Source organism: Paramisgurnus dabryanus, chromosome 6 (assembly GCF_030506205.2).
Source record: "Paramisgurnus dabryanus chromosome 6, PD_genome_1.1, whole genome shotgun sequence".
Taxonomy (NCBI): Eukaryota; Metazoa; Chordata; class Actinopteri; order Cypriniformes; family Cobitidae; genus Paramisgurnus; species Paramisgurnus dabryanus.
The window spans coordinates 35,675,657-35,694,024 of NC_133342.1; the positions used below are offsets into that span (position 1 = coordinate 35,675,657).

The following is an 18,368-nucleotide window of genomic DNA, read 5'->3' on the forward strand; positions in this document are numbered from 1 at the left end:
TATTTTTTGTGTAAATATTTCTGTTCAAGTGCAAAAAAACATGGTGCATTTACAGGCTGTCTTTACCATTGGCAATTATTTGCACACTGCCTAAAGCATAAAACCGATAAAAAAAGTCAAACATTACTTTCCCTCATAATTAATTAATCTTAATAATGCGTTAAATTAACAGCCCTATTCTGAACAAATAGAAACTAATTCAAACAGACTTTCATTTATAACTGAATACGGACTGATACTCAAATCTGATTGGCTCCAAGTTGTGCAACAAAACGGTTTACTTTATCAGTTTGATCACCATTCTAAATTAATGTACTACGTTTAAACATTGCCTGTTTCCTCAGCCCAAATCTGGCCCACACACTGATATTTAATTTTGAGAAATGATGAGTGTGGCCATTTGGCCCAGTGATTATTAAATGAAAGGCTGTGGCCCGGTTGTGGCGCTTTTTTTGTAAATTAAAAGTGAAACTGAACTGTGAAAAAAATTTGTTGACTTGGTTAAATCAACTAAACAGACTTATCCTGTTGCTACGAGTTCATTTAAATCTTCTGTCCTAAATAAACACTACAGACAAGCCTACTGTGCAAAAGGCCATCACCACCAGCTTTTCTGGTTTTAGCATTTTTGCAATGTTTAAAGTCCATCCATATTTATTTTTCACTCTTTGTACTAAGATACAAACCTAAAACAGAGGAAATATGTACAAAAAATTTAAAAAAAAATTCAGAACTAAATGTCTTCTTCAAGCATCAGTCAGTATTTAGTGTGACCTCTTTTAGCACGAAACACATCTTGAGCTTTTTTGAGGAGACTGAAGTCATTTGATTAGAATTAGAAATTAGGATTGAATTTCATTTAGGTTTAAGAGATCTTGCATTTGTCTGCTATTGCTTAAGTGGAAGGGGAGTTTACCCTAAATACACTTCAGTTAATACTTTTAAACTGTTTTTAATATACTACACACTACAGACAACAGAGTCTGGTTGTATATCTAATAAAGAAACTGAGAAATAATGATATATGTATATATATCACTATACTATTGCATAAACAACAAATCTAATGATGGGCATGTTGGCCTAAAACTTTTAAACAGTATATGTTTAAAAAATAGTAGTAGATACCATTGTCTTGTATTCTGGTGGGTTTTAATGAAACACTTGCTTCTATAACCTTAAGGCTTTGTTTGTTATGTCACTGAAAAGTAGAAAAAAACACGAAATGGAGTTTAAATTATATGGACTCTAAATGAGTCAAGTGGAATGGATTTGAGGAAGCAGCAGCTTCAAAATAAAAGACTTTAAACAGAACATGATATCAAAATAAAAGACCTGACAACAAAACACAAGACAAAACAAAACCATTACACACATTTGTGACTTGTTGTCTGCAACTTCATATTCATTCCAAGAATACAAGTCTCAAAATTCAGCTTCAAATTTTTATATTTCACATCTGGACTATAAGTGTAAATTTTAACGTGCAATATTTATTTAGAAAGTTCTCAAATTAAAATGTACAAGCTCTCAAGTTTTTTGTTACTGTTTTACCTATAGTGCGCATATTGCAGCATTTGTAGCGCCCAGCAGGTTGTGTTCTTCAACTGCAAACTTGCATCACTTTATTTACAGGCAAAACCTATTTAAGAAGCTAATTTTATAGTTTATATAACTTTGTGTTATCCACTAGGCATTCCAGGGCCCCAAGCATTATGGCAGGGCCCCTTTCCAACTGCCATAGTGGAGAAATGTTTGCTACATTGGGACTGGATTTTGGTGGGTTAACATACTGCAGCTGTGGCCAGATGGTTAGAATAACCCAAAGGTTGTTAGTTTGATTCTCACAGCCAGCAGGTAGCGACCTGTGTGCCCTTATGCAAGGGACCCTTTGCCCAGTTGTTCCCCAGGCACTACAATGATAGCTGTATTCGCAACTTGCAGTGCCTTAAGAAACAGCATGCTAACAACAGAGTAACAGATCACTCATCATTCTGAGTCTCCAGCCACGTACTACAGATCAACCAAATTATTGATCTCTTGTCCAAAGAAAGATGATAACAGTAACCCAAGGTTCTGAGTCTCCCCCAGAGACTGTAACAGGAACGCTTTAGTTTTGACCTCTGACCCAGTGTTATAAAAACCCGTCTCTTCGTAAAAGCATGGGTTTCACTTGCATAAAAGAGTCAAGATATTATTTAATATAACTCCAACAGTGTTCACTCCAACCAGGCCAAAGTCTAAAAATCAAATTCCGAGACAACAAAGCATCAAAGTTACCATTCATTTCACTATTATTTAAATCTTTGACTTGATCTTACTCTGTTAGTATTAAAGAGGTTATATTTTCACAGGATGTCCTTTACATTATGTAGGATGATTTTATGTAGAAAACAGCAAATCAAAAAAATTTGGGCATATCACAAAAAAAATGGTCTAATTTTTTGGTGTGAACTATCCCTTTAACACGCTTTTGGTGAAAAGTGAAAGTGAAACTATTGGCCATAAGTGTTTTTTTACCACACTGCTACCGACGAACAATCCTAAACAGCATTTCTTTGATGTTTAACAGATTACAGCAGATCAATAATGATTTTCAAGGTTGAAGTTTTGTGGGATCATAAAAAATACACATTTTCGGCAGCTTCACAGGAAGAATTTGAGAAGACCACCATTCTGGAGATAAAGAAAAAATGTTCTTCTTTTTTATTTGGCAATAATAGTCCCGGTAGGCTAAAGGTTTATTTAATCTTCAGAGTTAAAAATTAGGAAAAGGTACAAAGACATTTTATAGATGGATGAAAAAGAAGACATAATGTGAAATATTATTAATGTCAAACCTTTCATTTGATCTGTGTTTATTATGTGTTTTTGTGTGTTTTCTTTTGTCAGATCTGCAATCAATTAAAATACTTTGGGCGGGCAAAGAACTGGAGGATGATCATACTCTTGGGTTTTATAAAGTTCAACATTGTCCAGTTCTGGTCTATTCTGTGAAAGTGGCTGGTGGAGGAGGTATGACATGTTTAATAATGTTTTAATTGTAAATTAATTGATGTTTCAGGTTTATTAGCTGTAGTTTGTGGTATAACAAGTATGATGCTTTTGTGTCTAATTCACTTTTTTAACTCAGGCCCCTTACCTGAAGATAAAGATGATGGATTTCCCAGGAGTGAGTCTATGGAAAAATTAAATCTCCGAATGTAGCGTTTCTTTTAGAGTGTCATCTATTTACTATTTACCCTATAATAATTTTACACTATTAAATGATATGATAATGTTAGTTATCAATAGTTGTTAGATACTAAGCATTATCGTATAATGTAAAAAAACGGGTTAAAGGACACTAATTGTACCTGCTGTGTTATCTTAACTCATTCTTCGCCAGCCATTTTTATTTTATTTTCACAAAATATCATCACTACAAAAACTAGACTATGCCACTGTGACATTGTTTCATTCAGTCAAAACACTGATATTGCTGTAACATATCCAGCGAGAAAAATATGTTAATCTATTTTCATAAATTTTGCCAATTAAATGTTGATGACACAAGGCTGCATTGAAAAATAATTTTGTTTAATAAACTTTTATTTCCAAAAACTTTAATATTACCTTGCGTTCTCATTCTATATAATACACACAGAATAACATCACATTTAACCCTGAGAAAGAAAAGTTTGTATTTGTGCGTCTTAAATTGAAATGTAATTTACCAGAATACTAAATTAGCTAAAGATCCATCTTGGATGTTTTAACTTAAGTCACAATTTGGCAGCAATTCCTTACAAAGCAGCTTACAGTGCATTTATAGTATACAATTTTCCAGTTGTGTTTCTCCTAGGGTTTGAACCTTAGGCATTATAGCACCATGCTTTGAGCTACAGGAAATATTATTTCTTTTCTTGCAAGGAGGAACAAACAAACATACTGGCAATGGAAGATTATTAAGAAGTGCTTTACTGTAAAACACGTTAGCCACAGATATTCTTGTGATTTTGCATTTTCATTATAGTCTTTTTTTTTTTCAAATTTGCCACTTGTCACTGTCAAAAAAGTCAATATTTGAGGTTTGTCAGTCAGATGACTCCCTGACAGACCTCTCTGGGCCTTTCATGAGGTCTCATATCATGTACTCCAGAAACTTCAAGATTTCAAATATTCTAAGACCTTTTCATAATCATGGGATTACTGCAAAAAGTGTCATATGGGGTCATGAGAAAGTTGCTTACTTCCAGAGTGGTCTCTGAGAAACCTCAAATGATGTTTAACAGTGTGTCACAGTTTTATTTTTCTTCAGCATGTGCTAGTAGTCTCTGGTTAACCAATCAGTCCCATCGAATGGCCAGTCAGTGCTTCTAAGCCTCAAAAAGTGCTAGTGCTTGTGTGTAAAATCACATTTATATTCAGACAGAGTTCACATTTTTGCCTTTAGGTCTTGAAAAACAGGACGCACATTTAAAAAAGCATTGTGTATATGTTCAGTGTTTTACTGATGATTTCATGCTGAAGGTCACTTCCAATATAGAAATCAAACAGTCTAAAGAGAAAATAAATATTGCACTGAAATAAAGTAAAGCCAAAAACATCTCCACAGTGGCTTTTCTCTAAATATCTGCAGTCCATCTAAAGCAGACTGACCCTTACTTTCTTTTCATAACAGTTTGCAAACTTTATTTGATATATTCTGCTTTATGAATCAGCTGGGACAGGAGTGTGTTTTGAATCCTGTCCTTCAGGATGATGATGATCCAGGGTCTTCAGGACATTTTTTGCCAGCCATTTGACATCGCTGTGGATGTCTGGAAGAGAGCTCAGAACCTTCAGCATTTCTATTCCTCCTTCAGCATGGAGCTTACTACCGTACTGAGCAGCTGAAACAGCAGAGCAATAGCACAGAACAAGTATATACTACAAGCATGTACACCAAATGAAATAAAAAATTTACGGTAAAAAAACAGTCAGCTGTTGTTGCCAGAAAACGTCCATAAAAATACAGGAAACGTGTAACTTTTTTGAGGAAAAAAAAACTGAAAGTTTTTTATATTTTACAGTTCTTATACCGTGTATTTCAATAACCGATATATGTGACTATTAATATAAATCTGCTTTGTACTTAACCACCATAAGACAGGTAGTAAAATGGTCGTGGCTTTTTCGATTGATCATTGACAATTCATGTAGAGATGGTGCACAATATCAGATGATGGGCGTAAGATATATGACACTGCAGATCTGCTATTATCTGTGACTTTTTGTCTGAGGTATACAGTAAGAAATTATCTCTTGTTTTAAAATGGTTGTTTTTCAGGTAGCCAGTACATAATAACTAAAAAGATGCTTATTTATTTGAAAGCCTTACGACTTGAAGAAAACTACTTTATGAATGGCTTAACACTGTTACCATATACTGTTTTGAATATATATCAAAACATTATCTTCCCACTTTTACACAATATGGTGATGAATGCAATTATGTTAACTTCAAGAGATGGAAGTAAATGTCCGAATTTATAGCGCATTCATCACATTTTATATCGCATATATATCACATAATGGCCTGATTAGACATAATTGAAAAGTTATGTTATCATTACAATACAGTTCACTATAGTACATTTCATTGTAACTGACATGACAGCAGTCAACAGTATGGGTTAAAGGGATAGTTCATCATTTACTCACTCTCATGTTGATACAAACCTGTATACGTTTCTGTGTATAGTATTATTTTTTCTTACTATGAAAATTAATTGGGCTCATGATCGGTTTGGTTACAAACATTTCTCAAAATATCTTCCTTCGTGTTCATCAGAAGAAAGAAATATATAGGTTTGTAACAACATGAAAATGAATGAACAGAATTTTCACTTTTGGGTGAACTTTAACTTATCTCTGTGACAGTCTGTCATTACACTAAAAGGCATCAGCAGATGTTTCATATCTCAGAGAACATGTTCAGTCATTGTTACTCTGTTCTCTTACCGTTCTGACTGCACACGAGGTGTATGGCCCACAGAGCCCAGAGCTGAACACCAGGATACTGAGAGACCTGTAACAAATGATAGAAAGGCTGGAAAGTCCTGAGAGAGAGAAAGAAAGAAAGAGGGAATTTGTAAAAAAAAAATAAGAGAGACATACACTATTCACCTGCCAATGTCTGGTTGTAAAATTAAAAAAGATGCGATGCGAGGAAATCAATGGCTTCAGTGGCACAGGCAGTAAAGCATAATTTTATGGCTCGTGAAACTGGCTTTTGAAGCAATGTTTCAGGCTCGAATCCGCCTTTGGATGACCTCGCTCCCCTCCCTTTTCCTATAGCATCGAGATGGAAAATGTTCAAAAAGTGTTAATTAAGACTGAAAGTATTTATTGGGTAGGGTTAGGGGTCGGTGTAGGAAGGGTTTTTACTCTTTCAATAATGCAGCATTCATTTAATAATTTTTATATATATAATAATTTACACTTTGGGCTTTATCATACACCCAGCGCAAGGTGCGACGCAAGTGTCTTACGTTGTTTAAAGGAACAGTATGTAAGAAATTTATATCAATTAATTATAAAATGGCCCTGATATGTCACTAGACATTAAGAAATCATTTTCATTTCAAATACTTATATCACTCACAACAGTGGTCCGGCCAGGATATTGTCATTTAAAAAGTGGAGTTGCAGCCTTCAACTGATGTTCATGTTGTGTATTGGCCACCAGTTGTGTGATTGCAGTACCAGTTTTGGCCACAATCCTACATACTGTTCCTTTAAATAGCAAATGCATTTGCGCCCAATTTTGCGCCCATGGGCGTTCTGGTCTGAAAACGAGGCGTGTTCAGGCGCATTGTTGGCGCGTTGCTATTTTGAGGCAACTAAAATAGACTACGCCATTGACCAAATAAAACCTGCTCTAAAGTCTAAAGTCAATGGCGCAATATGTTTTTTGTTATTTAATGAGCGCATTAGAAATATGCGCCTTTAAACGGGAGGACAACGCAGGTTTGCTTATCACACACATGGATGCGCAGCAGCACACAAACGATTAAAATATGAGAAATCAAAGGATTAACATGTAAAAGATTATTATTGAGTCTCCTGGACATAAATGAGGACCAATTATGAGACGTTAGAAGGCGTAAAGAGCTGCTTCACCTGTAGCTTTGCTTTAAACAAATGCATCTATTTTAAAATGTTTTTTTTTTTAAGTGATACCCCATGGATTTATTGTATATGATGACTCTGTACCTGTGGATATGGTGAGATGAGAACCTTTTTAAAGTAATGCTTTTAAAAAACCCATGGCGCTGTCCGAGTGCTGAAACGGCTCTCCGCACGTTTCTTTATCTCTTGTTTGTTAAAAATAAAGTATTTTTAGAGTACAAAAATTTTTTGTATACTTGCAAATTATTTTATGGGATTACAATGATTATGTAGGATATCAATACATTTACAGCAATTAAAATTTTTACTTCTATGACTGAAAGAAAACGGCTTTTAAAGGTTTTAATCCAAAAAAAGAATAATTTCAATACAAATACAATTTTTTAACATTAATCTTAAACTGGTGGTCTTCTTCCTCCGCTTAGTTTTTCAGTGTACAAATTCTGCTTTCTAAATAAAGATTAGGCATGGCGCCAGGCGCAACTGGCTTTTAAAGGCAATGAGAGCTGAGACTCTCATTAATTTATTGCACGTTACACCAAAAACACACCCATTACTCATTATGAAAATAGGAACAACCCTTTTAGGCTGTGGGCCTGGCGCATAAACCATTTTTCCCGTCCTTAAATTAGCAAAAGTGGGTTCGGCTACGCCTGTTTAGACCGTGAGTATATATTATTATACTATCTATATTGGCGGATACTCCAATACTCATTAGGCACTTTATAACCACTTCTTAAACATTTTCTTTATTTCTATTGTAAATAAATGCCTTATCGGTGTGATGTGTGATAGGAAAAAGGAGAAGAGCGAGGTCAGCAAAGGTGGATTCAAACCAGCGATCTCAAATCAAAAGCACCACACGCTTTACTGCCCGCACAACAAGGTTTGATGTTCAGTTTAGTGCATCTTTTTCTAAATTCAGTGCTCCAAACAGACATTGGTGGGCGGAGCTAGTCTAAATAGTGTCGCTATTTAGTATATTATGTAATTTATTGTAAAGCTGCTTTGCTACAATGCAGAATTTAATCGAATCGTAAAGGACTATAGAAATAGATTTGAATTAAATTGAATGATGCACTTAATGAAGTTGCCAAGAGGTAAAGACTGTCAACTTCGAAGAATCCCATTATTTGCTACTATTCTCTTGTTTGGATGACTTCACTATTATTTTAAAATGTGAATAAATAAAATAATAATGAATAAGCAGCAGTCTTAAATATAACTGGAAAAAAGCAGCTCACAATACTTACCGATATGAAACCATCTCACGCTGTGGAAAGCTCCATGTCAAGACAGACGAGTGCTATGATACAATAAAAGAGAATTGAGATGACCAAACTAACCCAGGATATTACACATAAACAAACAACACACACACACACACACACACACACACATACACCCACCAGTTCGTCAAGCACCGTACTGTGCAGCTCAGCATCCAGACTCCACGTAGGCCCATTGACGGATGCGAGATGAGCCAGGACGCCTCCGGCGAAATAACTGACCTCAACCTCCTCCGTAGAGCTGCTCAGAAGAACGACCATGTGCTCCACCAGCTCTTCATCCAACAGCTCCATCCTCAGCTCCTCCACCTCTGCTACATTATTCTAAAGCAAAGACACAGCGTGACATCCTGAGACCTCTGGTCAAATCTATTATTGGATTTAAAGTCAACAATATTATTGATGCTAGACATTTTCAATCTGTTCTATAAAAACAAACTGATAGCATGTAAAGAAACTCACCAGAAGTCCAAGAAGCTTCTGCTTGATTGAGGTGACAGTTTGGTATGACTGCAGAGGAGAAAGTGATTAGAAGATGCCAGAAAATCAGGAAACGTGCAACCGCTTATGTGCAAGAGTATGAATCTAGTGAGGAGACATCGCTTTCTTATGTCTTAAAGTGATAAGAGAGTGTTTTAACTGATAAATGCTTGTATATCTATGCATATCTACTGCTGTGTGTGTCCAGTAGAGTAGTATGTCTCAGCAGCACCTCCAGCAGCTCCATGTAGAGCTCAACGCCTTGGCACTCGATGAAATGACGACATGCGGTGGGGGTCTCATCTGTCAGGTTCCACAAAGCGCTCAATGCAAACTTCAGAGTCGAGTCCACAACACCCAGTGAAGCTTTCTGCTGGACAATACTTAACAACTGCTGTAGTGCCACACAAACAAAAGATATGTTAGTGATTTAGTCGATTAATTTAGTCTGTTGCAAGAAAACATGTGGCTTAGATTTCATAAAAGCGATATCAAAGTAAACTACATATCTGTCAAGAAAACCTCAAAATACGTGATCATAAACCTTTACCTTCATGATAAATGCCTCTGCGCCCAACTCTGAGATCTCCTCTGAACTCAGCTGCAGTAAGACATAAACAGAGCTCAATTTTTTATACTTGTATATTGAGTTAATGGGCCCTATTTTAACGATCTGAAAGGCAAGTGCGAAGCGCAAGTGACTTTGTGGGCAGATCTTGGGCGCTGTTGCTATTTTCCCGGCGGGAGAAAAAACTCTTGCGCCAGGCGCAAATCAATAAGGGGTTGGTCTGAAGTAGGTTCATTATTCATAGGTGTGGTTTGGGAGTAACGTCAAATTAACCAATCAGAACGCTATCCAACATTCCCTTAAAACGCAAGGGCGCAAGTTCCATGGCGGGTTGCTATTATTATGACGGATTTACCAGACGCACACCAGACCGACGTTCTTGTAAGAGCAGTCAAAGACAGAGAAGTTGTTTTGTATGGGGATGGGAGAAACCCGCCCAAATCAGCGTAGGTTAAACAGGCGTGAGAGGAAATAGCCACAATTGTCTCATCAGCTGGCATCCCCAGGACGTTGCGCCAAGCGCTACAATGATGTCAGGAGACGGGGGAATCCCAAAGCTTGCCAGCATAAATCGGGCACACCGTGTAACGGGAGGTGGATCTGCCTCTACACAGACGCCAGCAGAGGACATCGCTGCGTCCACCCTCACCGCTGAAAGCCAATAAACGCAAGCAGTCCAACACCAAAGTACACTTAAGGTTTCTTATGAAAACATTTTAATTATTATTTACATAAAATAAACGTAATACAGCCACACAACAAACTTATGAAAATATTTTAATCGTTATTTGCATGAGAATTTTTTAACGCAGCCACACAAAATAAATAAAAACTATCACCACAATGCTCACCACAATGACTTCCCTTATCTCATGTGTTAATATTTTTTATTGTAACAATTTATTTTTTGCAAAAATAACTGTTGCATCTGTGTAGATTAGATAAGCAAAGTGTGTGCGCGTTGTGCACGCTATACATTATGGTCAAGCATGCGCCCTTAAAATAGCATAATGAACAACGCGCAACGCGCCACTGACTTTAGACTAGTTTTTTTCTGGTCAGTGGCGCAATTGTTTTTTGAAACTGCAAAATAGCATCAGGGATGGTTTGCGCCAGAACACGCCTCCTTTTTTGCGCTGAACCGCCCAGGGAGCGCAAGTTCATTCCCTAGTTTGCCGACATGCGTCTGTGGAGGGAAAAACCCGCTGTGCGCCGGTGCAAAATACGAATGATACATGCGTCACTGACAAAGTCAATTGCGCTGGCTGCAAGATAGGGCCCTATGAGTCCAAGCGGGAGGAATTATGATAATGTCGGTCTTCTCTACATCACTAATCCCAGGAAGTAAACTGTTGCCTACAATCTGCATGTTTGTTGCAGTCCAAGAAAAGAGAATTACGTTGGAGATGATAACTCGCGTCATCGTTTAATTAGTCGGGGTTTGTATCTTTTGCATATCGTCAACATGTACTAATACATACTTACACACCAAAGGAAATGTAAAAAAGTGAATCGGACAATAGGTGCTCTTTAACCACCAAACACTGATGAACAGGACACTTGTGGATCAGTTATACCTTAGACACCAGTATGGACACAACAGCCACTGTCATTCTCTGCAGCGTCTGGTCTTCATGATTCTCCAGGCACATCATCATCAGTTTAGTAGCCTCATATCTATCAGGGGTTGGTGGTGAACACTTATTATATCGTGTTAACAGTATATATATATATATATATATAAGTTCAAAAGCTGCCTAGGCTTACCTATCAAATGGGACATTGTGCAAGATATGGTCACTGCACAGAGTAAGCAGACAGTTCTTCTGCAACTAAAAGCAAACGTTGTTGTTAGCATGCTCATAAGTTTAATTTTCTTTAATAACTTGTTTTGTTTGCTTTTACTATAGGGCACTTTATTATTGCATTTAACTGCAATCAGACATTTCTATCCACAGCTCAAAGTCTTCCTCTTCATGAGCACAAAGGACTGTGGGTAATTTTATCTGCTTGTATAGGGGCACACTTCAAAAACAGTATATCATTTGAGTAAATCTCTATCATAGTATTTTCAACAAAGTATTTTTTGTAATGTCATATAATCCTTATATGGCATGCTATTGTAGATGTGTGTATGTACCTGCTCATGGTTTGGGAAGTTCTTCATAGTTATGAGCAGCTGTTTAACTACAGTTCCCAGCAGGCGTAAGGGCATTTCCAGTGCCAGTTCCAGTGTGGTCAGGTTAAAAACACACGCAGTGGCCACGAGCTGAACGTGAAGAGAATCAAGGTGGTGTCGTATTGCTTCTGATACCAGCTGCAACAGGAAGAAGCACATTTACAGGAACATAACATTCAAAAGTTAAAACATTATAAAGGAGGATCACATTTAGTCACAGCAGACGAGAGGAATGGAATTCAAAATATGTGGCGAGTTGTTTGTCGTTGTTTGGGAAGTTGTGCTGCAAAGTGCCTCATGTGCATCGTACACAAACAAACACACCCACACATTGCAGAAGAAGTGTAGGCGTTGTAAGGGTCCAAATATGACCCCATCCATCCGCTTGGCCCAACGACGGAATCCAAACGAGGATTATAACGCGTTCTGTCTTTTCCGGCGCTTGCAGTTGACGTTTTGGCATTTATGTAATTTTGTATTATTATCTGACTCCAAGATAGTGTTAATATAAATCGGATTGATAATTACTTTTAACAGTTACAGAATTTGGGCGGATGTTTGGTTATTCTTGTTTAGCCCTACTTGTTATTGCATCCGTTCATTCGGCTACTCATGTCGCTTTGGACTCACGCACCGGCCGTTTATTAATATTTAATAATCATGCGGGCCCACGATCACAACCGAATCAGGCTTGGTCGCTGCTAGAGGTTAGACCATATGTTCAGAAGGCCGCCTTTTACGCGTGCTCATCTCTGAACATACTTTATTTAGTCCCCATAGAGGTGCAACTTAATCATTACAATATTTATTTCTAACCAGAGGCTCACGACCACTATCATAAAACAAACTGACCGTCTTCTCCAATGATAGCTTTGTATAATCGTGTCATAATTTAATATGCAACTTAGATAGATTAATATTGAAATAACCAGAGGCTGAGGCTCATCTGATTTAGAGTGGTCAGACAACATTTACTTGTTACTCTAAACAGGAAATTAGCCTCCACGCATCTAATTTAACTTAAACTAACGCCAAGTGCTAGTCGGATCTCCAAAATCCTCCGCTGATGTACTACTATGCCATCTAGTCTGGGATTTTGGTCCGTAATGCTAGCCTGATTTTCAGACATTGCGGTAACAAGGATACATCGTAATTTACTAATCATGTCAATAACTTTCGTAGCAACACAGAATAATCCAAACACAATTTATTAACCAGGTAGGTAAAACATAATTCAGAAGCCAATTTACATTCCAATTCGAATACGAAAATCAAACGAAAACCCATTGCATACCTGGTAATGAGATGAAGATCTGGTTACAGATTCCTCAAAGTAAAATAAAAATACATGATGCTGTGCCAGGACAGCATCATGGGGGTGCATTTCTCGATATTGAAAGTCCCGCCTAAATCTTCTACACATCTCCTTAAATAGCCAGAGAACAAAGCATTGTGATATGACATGCTGATTGGTTCTTGTAAGCCCAGGGGTGTTGCCTAATATACATACAGTTGGTGATTGATCAACATGTCTAAGGTGGGAGTTGTCTCCCAACATTAGGTTAAATTTACTTATTTATTGTCACAGATTAACATTGAATCCTGTTGTCATATTAATAAACCCAGATGTACCACTTGCATTAAAAACACTTCATATAACACCAAACAAGACCAGTTTCAGATACATGTGTTTGCAGAATGTAGCATTCCATATACAGTTTGCTTTGAGAACATGAGGAGAGGGGGATGAGAACGTGTGGTAGGGTGTGTGACTCTTCTTTGAGAGAGGTTTCAGTCTCACAACTTGGGGTAGTGTTCTTGGGGGGTAGATGTGAACTCTTTGAGAGAGGTTTCAGATGATAATTCAACAGGAATTAGGAAGCAGTTCCCTGTGGATTCAGCCATTTGCTGCTGGCTTTTGAAATACCTTTTGTCAGGGTTTGGCACCACCTTACAGCGTTCATCAGTAAATGATAGAGAAAAACCCTTTAAGAAATGGGCTGTTTAAGAAAAGTAATATACCAAAATTGATATAATTTAATATAAAAACACTATATAATAATTTACACTTTAATGTCATCTCCACACATTGTTAAAACCTAAAAATTGCACTATAATATAATTTAGCTTTCTTTCAATAAAAAGGGAACTTACGGAGTCATCACGTAAATGGTGAAAATAATTATAAAGAACAAATTTGCATTTCTTGTAATTACCTTGAGATAAAGAAGAACTATGCAATTGTGAAAACTGACCACATACTACCACAAAACAAATTTGCTTGAAATCGATCGAATTGTGAGAACCAAATAAACAAACCATGAAACTAAACACCAGGCAACATTTTTCCTGTACCTTTAAAATGTTTGGTTGAGATCGCTCTGTGTCACTGGTGTGGCTGTAAAGATGAACGAGAACCTCCCGTATGAAACTTTCTCGTTCACTGTATCTCCTCAAAGCCTCACAAAGTTGGGTCAGGTTCGCCTCTCCGGCCACCTGCATGAATGTTTACCAATTATTTATAAGTCTTTTTATACACGTACATACTACTTCATATTTCAGTGTTATTTGTTATGGGTTAATGGATGCCATGCTATAATGGATCAATGGCAGTGCCAGACAGCAGTAATGGGTTAAAAGATTGGATTGGTCCTTGTGGGATTCAAACCTATAACCTTTCAATTAACACGCTGTATCTTTAAAATAATATTAATTAATGTAATACAGTAAATTAATTTGCTACATACTTAATCTGCTTAGTTTTTTAATAGATGTTCCTTGATTTATCAGCACAGAACCAATAGGCCAGCCTTTCATGTGATAAATTTCTCGACTGCTTACATTTAAGGGCGTTTTCACAATAGCACTTTTGGTGCGCACCCGGGTTCGATTGACATCAGAGTTCGGTACATTTGGATGATGTGAACGCTGTCTTCCGAACTTGGGTGGGCACCCGCGAAACGTACTCGAGTCGCTTAAAAAAGGGTGGTCTGGGGTCCGGTTCATGTGAACTCCAGATCGGTTCGCTGCTAATGTGAGCGCAATCACACCAAATCGCGGAAGTGAACCACTGTTAATTACGTATTATATGGAATGTCCCACCAAAACAGACGTGTGTGTTTGTGTGCGTGCACTTACCTTGACAACAAAATGCATAGAATGCTTGCTTGACTTTTGTTCTTATTTTTTTAAACCTTTGGTTTTGTTTTCAAAGAAATAATACAGAAACGCACTTGCGTCTATCTGGCCCAAACATACTAAAGTCGTTTCGATGACAACGGTCTGTCCGCCGACGTCAATTTTTGCGGAGGCATTCAGAAATCATCTCTCTGCTTGGAGTTCGTCAATCACGCTTGTCGTCTTCTCGATTACTGCGGTTGCCAAGCAATATGAGAACGCGCCGGCTGCAGCTTGATGATGCAAGCGTACCGCGGTTCGGATGCAAAAATAATATGTGAACACAGTCCATGGGGGGCATGAGGAGGGGGAAGCAATCGAACTCGGGTTCGGACCAGGCAATCGCACCAAATGTGAAACCGTCCTATCTTAAGACATGCGCTGTTCCCGTTTCATTTTTTTTATCGATATCGATATAGCTAATCCACTTTTCTGATTCAGATTTTTTTGCTTATTAAAACTAAATGAAAATATATTTATGCGTAAAAGTGTTCTTTAAAATGTGCAAAAGCCAAATATTGAGTTTCACTAATATGATCTTTAAATCATATTAGACATTTAAATGAGACATAAAGTTCAGGGTTTCCTGCAGCACTTTGCAGTTCGGGCGGCCCGCCTAAGCTGGGAAACCCTACCGCCTTAACTAGGTCGTCCAAAAAAAAAAATATTCACTGCAAAAAAGGCAGCCAAGTGCATCTTGGAGAATAGCGATTCACACCGCGAGCGAGCGGGCGGGCGGTTACGCGCGCCACAACTTTGTTTCAATTTGTGTTTATTAACGCTTTAGTTTCACTTCATCACGCAGCTATAGCCTATTCCCCTTTAGAGGCATCTGTTAAAAACATTTAATTCATTAGTAATCTAGTATGTGTTCATTTTCTGTTATATTTTCTTCAAAATTAAACTTTATTTGAGTGTTTTAAATAAAAATATTTTTATTTTCATCATGACGTGTACGCCACGCCACTTTGATTGCCACGCCCCTGGTCCCGCCCACCCGCCAAACCCTACCACCTTAACTAACAAATTTTCTGCGGGAAACCCTGAAGTTGAAACAGTAAAATTGCTTGTTACAGTCCTACTGCTGTCATTCAAATTATGTACATATAAGTATATACTTTAGTAATTTAAAAACTGGGGTATTGGATAAGTCAAACTGGCCTTTCCGGTCATCAAAGTGTCTTACCTTCAGGTCTCCATTTGCAGACAGTAGCTCAGAACCACCTGCACCGGTGGCCAGCAGTCCAATGAACCTCATCCCCGGCCTGGCCTCCACAAAAGCCTGAACAGTAGCATCGCTTACTCCTCTCCAGCCAGACACATCCAAAGACACAAGTTGAGGAAGGATGCCCGGACGCTCCAGAAGCTGCTGCATCAGGTTGTCTTCATCCATTACCAGCTTGTTGTTAGAAACGTCGAGGTGCCTCAACATGTGCAGCTTGCTGAGGACTGAAAGCAGGCTGGCTGTTGGCATCTCCAACTTTTGGAGTCCATGAGCAGTCAGAGATCTAAGCTGTGACTGAATATTCAACAGCGGTGTTAGATCTGTGATGTTTGTAGCCGAGATATCTAAGCTCTCCAGCATGGGTAGGGAGCAGATATCTTCTAGGCCTGTATCATCTAGGTTTGTCCACGCCAGGGAGAGGTTCCTCAAGCCCCGAAGCATACTAAATGTGGCCTGCCCGAGCTCACTTATTTCACCATACATATTTAAACTATTCATCAGTAGTGTTTGAAGACCCTGCCTGCAGTCTTTGTTGGAGGAAAGACTATGGAGAATATCTGAGATTGTGATGTCACTATGAATATGTGAAGCATTCAGTTCTTGAAGCTTGTGTGGACACAAGGACAGTCTGAAGGCCTCGGCCGAGATGCTTGAGGACCGGATGTATGCTCGTCGCAATCTGAGAAATTCCAGATTCTGAAAAATGCTGACGGTTTTGTCATCGAGGACCCCTGAGAAGATGAGCACAATGTCATTTTAACAACTCGCAAAGCAACAAAAATGGGTATGTGGTATCACCTTACCCTCATCAGCCATTTTGTGCAGTAGTTGGTCAGCCAGTTCTTGTGGAAACAAAGGGCAGTGGTGGATCTGCAGTGATCTGTCTTTTTGTGAAACACAAAGCACTTCCACATTGTGGCAAATCCAGGTCATGCAAATGTCAATCAGTGAGGAAACACTTTCTTCATCCTGACACAAAAACGCACGGTTGTTACTTGTATTGAACATCTGTCTATTTAATCTGTAAATTTATATTTTACCAATGTAAAATTTTTGCTTATCTAATCTATATGTATTAAATATAATTTTTTAAGAAATACTGTCACCAAATACGGTCCTAACAAAATTATATTTTATTTTTCACATTTTCATGATCCAGTTACATTTTATTGAAAACTGTTTACAAAACCTTTTAAGGACATTATAATAAGAGCTGCAAAACAATTAATCGCAAATAATCGTTTGCAGAATAAAAGTTTTTATTTATCATATAGGCCTATGTGTACTGTGTATAATAATTATGTATATGAATGCACATACATGTATAATTTTAAGAAAAAAATATTTATAGATCAAGTGTTTAAAATGTTTATATATTATAAATTATATATAAATATAATAATGTATATACACATGTAAATATTTCTTACATATATGCATGCACGTGTGTGTATTTATATAAACATAATTATTATACACAGTGCACATAAATGATGTAAACAAAAACTTTTATTATGCAAATGATTAGTTGCGATTATTAGTTATACATGCAGCCCTAATAATAATAGTCACAAGTTCACAACAGCTGTTTATTTACGAATATAGTTTAGTGATTTCATACATGTATTGAGTTTTTGGTTTGTGTTTAAGTTTTAGACCCCACGATCAACAACATTAAAAATAACTTCTTCAAACCACATAACACACGAGGTGAAATTCAGAGATCAAATCTTATAAAGCTTCAAACTGATCATGTGAGAAAAGTAACGTTAATGTAACTCACCATGATAAAGTTAGATGTGATGCAATAGTTGATAATGATCTCTTCACCATATGGCCCTGGATTTCTTCCCCGGACGAATAATCTTATTAAAGCTAGTGTAAAGCTCTTAAACAGTTGTTATTCTCGGATAAAGACTGGTTACAGTGCAGATAGTTAATTTCGTCGGAGTGTTGTAGTGTATTTCTTGCATAAGTTTGTTTAAAAACAAGAACGAGCAACGTGTGGAAGTCATGACAGCGGATAACGCATTGTGGGCGTGTCTTCGGTGACGTTTTAGAACGGGCCGCTTAATATGTACTGTAGGCGTGTCTTTAGCGATGCACGGACAATTGATTGGTCGTTTGTTTAACGTCATCTAAACAGCACTTTAAATAACAACAAAAGTCACGAGAATTGCATTTGATGTTTAAGGATTTTTGTATTAACTAGGTTAATAGAGGAGTTTTTAATCATTACTATAGCTGTATGTTTGTCTGAGGGATTGTATACTGTAAATGCTGTATAAATAAATT

General features: G+C 37.5%; 1 protein-coding gene and 1 long non-coding RNA gene across 2 annotated transcripts; one reads left to right on the forward strand and one right to left on the reverse strand.

Moving 5' to 3' along the window:
• Window positions 1-2,498: 2,498 nt before the first annotated feature.
• LOC135767498 (uncharacterized) lies at window positions 2,499-3,561 on the forward strand. Its single transcript, XR_010542039.2, has 3 exons — window positions 2,499-2,728; window positions 2,893-3,015; window positions 3,134-3,561. It is a non-coding gene; the product is annotated as an uncharacterized lncRNA (long non-coding RNA).
• zyg11l (zyg-11 family member, cell cycle regulator, like) lies at window positions 3,559-18,112 on the reverse strand. Its single transcript, XM_065277041.1, has 14 exons — window positions 17,857-18,112; window positions 16,877-17,042; window positions 16,035-16,804; window positions 14,027-14,167; window positions 11,633-11,809; window positions 11,260-11,324; window positions 11,070-11,169; window positions 9,475-9,525; window positions 9,157-9,318; window positions 8,907-8,954; window positions 8,565-8,768; window positions 8,409-8,461; window positions 5,986-6,083; window positions 3,559-4,874 (listed from the first exon to the last, which is right to left on the reverse strand). The coding sequence occupies exons 1-14, from the start codon at window positions 17,857-17,859 to the stop codon at window positions 4,693-4,695; spliced, it is 2,220 nt and encodes a 739-aa protein (XP_065133113.1). The 5' UTR covers window positions 17,860-18,112; the 3' UTR covers window positions 3,559-4,692.
• Window positions 18,113-18,368: the final 256 nt, after the last annotated feature.

What these genes read in the sequence shown, in the direction of transcription:
- zyg11l (XM_065277041.1), bottom strand. An exon ending in TGTCCATACTGGTGTCTAAG is followed by an intron (nt 9,526 to 11,069) that starts GTATAACTGATC and finishes GTCTTACTGCAG; the next exon opens with CTGAGTTCAGAGGAGATCTC. An exon ending in CAGAGGCATTTATCATGAAG is followed by an intron (nt 9,319 to 9,474) that starts GTAAAGGTTTAT and finishes GTGGCACTACAG; the next exon opens with CAGTTGTTAAGTATTGTCCA.